Source organism: Engraulis encrasicolus, chromosome 16 (assembly GCF_034702125.1).
Source record: "Engraulis encrasicolus isolate BLACKSEA-1 chromosome 16, IST_EnEncr_1.0, whole genome shotgun sequence".
In the NCBI taxonomy this organism is placed as follows: Eukaryota; Metazoa; Chordata; class Actinopteri; order Clupeiformes; family Engraulidae; genus Engraulis; species Engraulis encrasicolus.
In genome coordinates this window covers 48729675-48737351 of record NC_085872.1, presented here as the reverse complement: position 1 = coordinate 48737351, position 7677 = coordinate 48729675, and the positions used below count along the sequence as shown (strand labels likewise).

Genomic DNA, 7677 nt, shown 5'->3' with positions numbered 1-7677 from the left:
TCATATAATATTGTGTTTTGTGGTACCAAACCAAATACAATGGATAATAGTTTAAATGTGCACTACTAACAAGAAAGTTGAGAAGATTTCTGGAAATGTTAGCCTGCACCTCCACCAGAGAGTGAGAGAGTTCCATTGGCCCATTGTTTCCTGGTTCTATTATGGCCCCCCATAGGCAGACCTGAGGACTGTTCTATTCAATGCTAGGAGCATTATGACACGGCCCTTTAGGCAGACCGGAACCTGGTCGCGTTAGGTGCCCATAGAAACCTATTATGTTGGCATATCTCTATACTTAAAGAATCTCTGCCTCCGCCTATAAGGGCAACACTAGGGCTGTGTCTGGCAGCTCCATGTGTTCTTCTCACCCAGTAGTTCTGTTGCCTCTCGGAGCACCCTCTCCGGGTCGGTGGGTATCGACATGTCCCCCATCACATACAGGGCCTTCTGTGCCCCCAGCTCCAAGCACCGCTCCACCACCTGCGAAGGACAAGGCATGGCAAGGCACTTTTATATGTGTAGAAGTTTTCGATTTTGTGTGGCACCTTTTAATTGCGAATGCTGTGTAGTTCGTTTAAATGCTGCTACCAGAAAAGCAGAGCAGGAGTACAGCATAGCGCAGGTAAGCACAGACACAGAGGCACAGCATAGCGCAGGAGCACAGGTAAGCACAGGAGGTAAGCACAGTTGCACAGACATAGGTGTGCAGGCACAGCACAGGTAAGCTGGACAGCCAGTGCACAGACACAGCATAGCACATGTAAGCAGGAAAACAGACACAAGTGCACAGCACAGCACAGGTAAGCACAGACACAGAGGCACAGCATAGCACAGGAGGTAAGCAGGACAGTTGCACAGACATACTGTAGGTGTGCAGACACAGGTGCACAGGTAAACACAGCACAGGTAAGCAGGACAGCTGCACATCATAGCACAGGTAAGCACTGACCTTCTTGAGTGAGTTTTGGCTGCGTGCGGTGATGACGATCTGGGCCCCGAGCTCAGCGTAGCGGTAAGCCATCTGCTCCCCGATGCCCATACTCGCCCCCGTCACCAGCACCCGCTTCCCCCTCACGCTCTCTACAACACACACACACACACACACAATAGAAACATATAAGTATAATTATAATAATAGTTTAGTGTCGGCCTTGCCGTGGCCAACCGGTAGGGCACTCCCCTGCCATGCGGCTGATCCAGATTCCCCGGCCCAGGTCCTTTGCTGACCCATCACCGTCTCTCTCCCAATTCGCTTCCTGTCCACACACACACACACACACACACACACACACACACACACACACACACACACACACACACACACACACACACACACACACACACACACACAATGCACACATACTGTACAAAGTACATGTGCACATGTAAACACACGCGTATGCACAAATGTACACGCAAATGTAAACACACACACACACACGTGTGTCACTACAATTTTATTGACAATAACGTTATAACAGAGGCTCTGCGGCCAGTGTTGTCAGATTGGGCAGCTTCCTGCCCAATTGGGCTGCTTAGGATGGCTGTCTGTGGGTAAAGATGAGTAAAAAGGGCATTTGGGCGGGTTTTTCTGCAGATTTATGGTCATAGAAATCCACATTATTCAGTTCAAATTGGGCGGGATTTTGCGTCCTGCACTTGTGCTTGTAGCCTCGTACCAGGAAGTTGTACCTTGTGATGACATCACTGACAACAGTGTTGTATTTCAATATCTCGTAAAAGCTTAATTGTAAAGTAATTTTCTCATTTGCAAACTGGTGAATGAAAAGCAGTCCCCCAAAACTTGTTGTGGCTAGGCTGACAGCAGGGAAACTTTATTGTTTTGTCCACTGAGGTAGGTGGGGTGAGGCCACAAGCACAAGTGGAGGATGGGAGTCTGGGTATTGGAATTCACCTATACGCATGGGTTTGCCAGCCAAGGTCAGAAGGTTTATGGCTCGTCTGATAAAGCAATTAGCAACAGATAACGCTTCAGCATTGAGTAAGTGTTGGTAGCATTCCAGCAGTTATCTCCAGACCTCATTATAGGCAATAAATACCTACACAACATAGCACTCCCACCGCCATAAAACATAGCCACACAACATAACAGGCTCGCAATAAAACACACCCACACAACTTAACCCATTGTGTCCTGGAGCAACATATACGCTGATTTAAGGTTTTATTAAAAATGTGGGTATGTTAGAGCCGAATGAACACATTCTAGTGCAAAATGAAGGTTCTAGCTTTCAAATGCAACTTCTTTTTTTTTGGGGGGGGGGGGGGCTGTGGCGCAGTGCGCTGGGCCCCCCACATTTGGGCTTGGTTCGGGTCCGGCCGGGGTCATTTCCAGATCCTCCCCTGTCTCTTTGTCCCATTCACTTCCTATCACCATCTTCGACTGCCCTGTCAAATAAAGGCCTAAAAGCCCCTAAAAAAATATGCTGAAAAAATAAAATAAATGCAACGTCTTTAATGTTTTTATGTGTTCCGGAGGCTGAGATATTTAGGTTTTAATAGGGAGAGAGCACCTTTTCCCAAAAAGGACTTGGGCTTAAATGGGTTAACAGGTCTGCAATAACAGCCACACAACAGAACAATCCCACCGCAATAATAAACACAGCCACATACCAGAGCACACAATCAGAGGTTGTGTAAGTTGTATAGCTGTATAGAAGTAGCCTACTCTTATGAATGTAATTACAACACTCAAAGTGCAAGATAGTCCTTGTGCACAAGCCCTAAGCGATGCAGGTGCAGGTGTGAGGCAGGAGAAGGTGAATCAATGAACAACATTCAAGAGACACCGCACACTGCTTACTTTTCTTAACTTTATTTCTCTGAGCGAACAACGCGTTTCGCCCAATGCGTCATCAGGTTCGCTCTATTACAACACTGTAGTGGTATGATATTACATTTCAACTTAATATTAACCTAATCTACTATGTAGTGTTGTACAAGTAATTACACCTGTAAGATTACTTCTACTTTTACCTTATACAGGCAGGATTATAATGGCCTGGGGCCCCTAGGCTACAGGTTTATGTGAGCCCCCCAGACGGCAAATTTACATAGACAGTAATAATAATAATAGTATATATATAGTAGTAATGACAATAATTCCGAGCTGGGAATGAATGAAAAAATGGCTGGCAGATGGGGGGGTCCCTAGGCTCCAGCCACTTAGCCTGTGCGTTTATCAGGCCCTGTTTATACAATAGTTAGATCCGGTCGAATTATTTCACAAATTGTGATTGGACAAGAGGCGTTCTACACGTCACTAGGAGTGAGGGTATCCTCCAACACTCTATGAATGACTCTCCACATCTAATAATCACTCCGCGACCAAAGATACAAAGTAACCGTAACCAACGTGGTGCGCGTTGCGCAGCAATCAAAGACAATAACTGGAACTATTTTTCCGGAGCGGAGGAACAAGCAAATAAACAATCAAATAAAGCAATTAAAATAATTTAACATTCCTTTCAATGAACTAATTGTGTTAGCAAAGGAACTATTGTGTAAAAGCAATATAACACTTGTGGTCGTGAGGTTGCGGCTTCGTGCCTGCGGCGAATCACACCCGTGAGGGTGTCCCAGAACAACCTCACTCCCACTCGTGTCATATTGCTTAATTATACAACTACACACAATAGCACATGTATGTACATGTGAGGGCATTGCATGCACCACTACAACCCCCCCCCACCACCACCACCACCAAACAACTCACTTATAGTATTCCACGCATGTATGCATGTTCATAGACGTTACTTTTTACAACATTGTCTTCACATTTTGTTTCCTTTCGCTTCAACCGCTGTGTTCTTTCTGTGTTATACAGTCCCAGGAAAAAGTTTGTACATCCTTTGAAATTTCTTACATTTCTGTCAAAATTGATCATAAAACATGGTCTGATCTTCCCGGAAATCTCAAGAAGGAACAACCAGAGTCTGCTTTAATTAATTCCACCCAAACATTTACATGTTATCATATTTTTATTGGTCATAAGGCCATAACATTCACAGGAGAGCAGGGCATAAGTAAGTACACCCTTGCATTAAGTAGGTTTTAACCCTCAGTTAGTTGCAATATCATCAACCAGAATTGTCCTGTAGTTGCAGATCAGATTAACAAAACAATCTGTTTGTATCTTGTCTCCCTCTTCTTTAGAGAACTGCCTCTCGTCAGCAAGGTTTGTGGGATGTCTGGAGTGCATAGCTTTCTTGACTTCATGCCATATAATCTCAATTGTTTTTGTCAGGGCTTTGACTGGGCTATTTCAGAATGTGTATTTCATTATTATGAAGCCATTCTAAAGTCGATTTGCTTCTAAAGTATGGGTTGTTGTCACATTTCAGGACCCATACTCTTGTGTGCTTCAACTGTGTGACAGACTTCCTCACGTTTTTTCTGTAAAATATCACAATAAATTTGAGTTCATTGTTCCACTGATAATAGCTAACTGTCAAGGGCCTGAGGCAGCAAGGAAGCCGCATATAATGATGCTCCCGCCACCATACTCAGAAGAGGAGATGTAACCAAGAATAGCTAAAAATGGGATTAATTCTGCCAATCTAAAATTAATTGGGTTTCTGACCAAAAAAATATTGCTGCACCTTTGAGGTTTGCGAAAAAGCATTTATATGCTTCATAGAATTACTGCAAAATATTCTGTAGACCAACGTTGAAACCAAAGTTGAATTGTTCAGGGGAACACACAATGTCATGTTTGGAGGAGAACTGGAGAACCACACATTCATCAAAACATCATCTCCACCTTTGAGTATGGTGGTGGGAGCATCATTATATGCGGCTACCTTCCTACCTCTGGCCCTTTTCAGTTTGCTATTATCAGTGGAACAATGAACTCAGAAGTTTATCGAGATATTCTACAGAAAAAAGTGAGATAGTCTGTCAAACAGTTGAAGCACACAAGAGTATGGGTCCTGAAAATGAACAACAACCCATACTTTAGAAGCAAATCGACTTTAGAATGGCTTCATAATAATGAAATACACATTCTGGAATAGCCCAGTCAAAGCCCTGACAAAAAACAATTGAGATTATATGGCATGAAGTCAAGAAAGCTATGCACTCCAGACATCCCACAAACCTTGCTGACGAGAGGCAGTTTTCTAAAGAAGAGGGAGACCAGATACATCCAGATTGTTTTGTTAATCTGATCTGCAACTACAGGAAACATCTGGTTGAGGTTATTGTGACTAACTTAGGGTTAAAACCTATTGAATGCTAGGGTGTACTTACTTATGCCTTGCTGTCCTGTGAATGTTTACATCTTATGACCAATGAAAATATGAAAACTTGTAAATGTTGGGGTTGAATTAGTTAAAGCAGACTCTGGTTGTTCCTTCATGTGATTTCCGGGAAGATCAGACCATGTTTTATGACCAATTTTAACAGAAAGGTAAGAAATTTCAAAGGGTGTACAAACTTTTTCTTGGGACTGTATATTAACTATATTGATTACCTTGATTACAACAGTGCATGTTTATTTGATACTTGCACATTACATTACATTACATTAACATTTACTTTCCACTACGTTGCTTCCACATAATAACCTTAAACAACTCTCTTGAATGCATATGTAGCATGAATCAAATGTGGTATTGGATAGCGTCGCTAGATCTGTGAGGTTTGCCTTTGAGCTAGTTTGACGTAGCCGAACATTGGCAGTTATGCAACACCATGGTCATGACCCAGTGGAACAAACAGACACTGTGCCATTTCTGGCATTGACACTGTAGCATTTGTAAATGAGAAAATACCTGCTGCCTCAGAATTGCAAATTAATTTATATCCTTATTTTAAGTTGTGTGAAGCTTTGAATTGCAGCTTTGTGTTCAAACAACACATACAACCCCACACAACTTACAATAAAGATTTAAGTTAACTTGGAATTCTGAGGCAGTTGGTACACTTGTGATTTCAAGTTAAACCATGCTGTTGCCATTGTGTATGGCAGAATAAATTAAATATATAAGTTATCATGACTCATCACTGACATCATTTTTTACAGCATGTGGCATTGCTGAAGTCCTGCAAAGCCCATCGTACTTTGAGAGCCAATTGCCTAACTCCTGAATGACAATTGAGCAAAGATATTTCAATTGCCTAACTCCTGAATGACAATTGAGTTAAGATATTTCTGTGTCAAGACAACAGGCTATCTAATGCACTCTCACCACAGCTGTCTGTTTGTCCTCCAGACACCATTTAGCTCGTGCATGTTTAATCAATTTGTCAAACAACAAGCCATGCCTTTTGAACTTCAAAATGCATTTTTATAGCAAATTTTTCACATGCATTCCTACAGCAGCTCTGTAGTTTGTATGTTGACAAATAAGTAGCAAAGAAACACGTCCAACGTGCTGATCCTTTCTGCTTAGTGTTTTAATCCACAGCCAGCTTTACAAGCCTCTGCACATGCTGACTAAACCCAGCAGCTGCACTGTAAAACATTACAAGACAGTTAAACGTAAAAAAAAAAAAAGTAAGTAAGTTCATCCTGCTCCCATTAGATTGTAAGTTAACTCAACTCAAGACATACTGTAACTGAATTCGAGGCTTTCTCAAGTTGAGTTAACTCATAAACTTAAAGGGACACTGTGTGAGATTTTTAGTTGTTTATTTCCAGAATTCATGTTGCCCATTCACTAATGTTACCTTTTTCATGAATTCTTACCACCAGCATCACATTCTAAGTATTTATTATGACTGGAAAAATTGCACTTTTCATACATGAAAAGGGGGATCTTCTCCATGGTCCGCCATTTTGAATGTCCAAAAATAGCCATTTTTAGACTTTACTTGGATCATACTAGAAAATATTTGTTTAATACTTAGTAAACTTTCATGTAAAGATCAAATTTGGCAAAAGGCAGCCCAATTTCAATAAGCAGCATAGTTGCAGTACCCTTTTTGGCCATTTCCTGCACAGTGTCCCTTTAAGGCAGCAGGGCAGGCAACTTACTTTTTTATTAAGTTTAACTAGCTGCCATATTTTACAGTGCAGTGTCTGGATTTAGTCAGCAGAAAGGAACAGCACGCTGGACGCGTTACTTCTTTGTTCGAACTAGAAAGCTCGAATAAACTCACCCGGGTCGAAGGTGTCCCTCCAAGTGTACGCCGTCACCAGCGCAGCAAGCAGACCAAGCTTAATCTTCAAGTTCATGACTGCAAATGACACACGGTAGCTCTCTCCTCAGACTGCAAATGGCATACCACAATCTCTCCCTCAGACTGACACACGCACTTGACTGCTTATGTATGTCTGTCTGTCTCACTCAGCTGCGCTGACTGAACCAGCTGCAGGGCTTACGGTGAGGGTGGAGAGGTGTGTGTGTGTGTGTGTGTGTGTGGGTGGGAGGGGGTGGGGAGGTGCAATTTCACTCTGAGTTGACTGAACTTGCTGCAGGGCAGAAGGAAGGTGGTGGAGGGGAGGCAGAGGGGGGGAGGTGGTGGGGAGGTGGTGGAGAGGGGAGGTGGAGGGTGGGGAGGTGCAATCTCACTCGACCTGTCGAAAGCCTGCGCATGGGACAGCCGGAGAGAACAAGAATGGCAAGAATGTGTAATATTTCTCTAACAATAACTGCATTTGTTTGTTTTTTTGATTTTTTGTTTTTTTAGTAGTAGTAGTATTAGCAGCAA

General features: G+C 42.7%; 1 protein-coding gene across 1 annotated transcript in view; it reads right to left on the bottom strand.

Annotated features, from left to right (window-relative positions):
* Positions 1-7342, bottom strand: part of LOC134466137 (hydroxysteroid 11-beta-dehydrogenase 1-like protein) — a 15850-nt gene extending 8508 nt beyond the window's left edge. Inside the window, exons 1-3 of the mRNA XM_063220031.1 lie at positions 7126-7342; positions 950-1080; positions 369-480 (exon numbers count right to left, since the gene is read on the bottom strand). Of these exons, the coding sequence (XP_063076101.1) occupies positions 369-480; positions 950-1080; positions 7126-7201 (319 nt within the window). The 5' untranslated portion in view covers positions 7202-7342. The remainder of the gene's footprint in view (positions 1-368; positions 481-949; positions 1081-7125) is intronic.
* Positions 7343-7677: the final 335 nt, after the last annotated feature.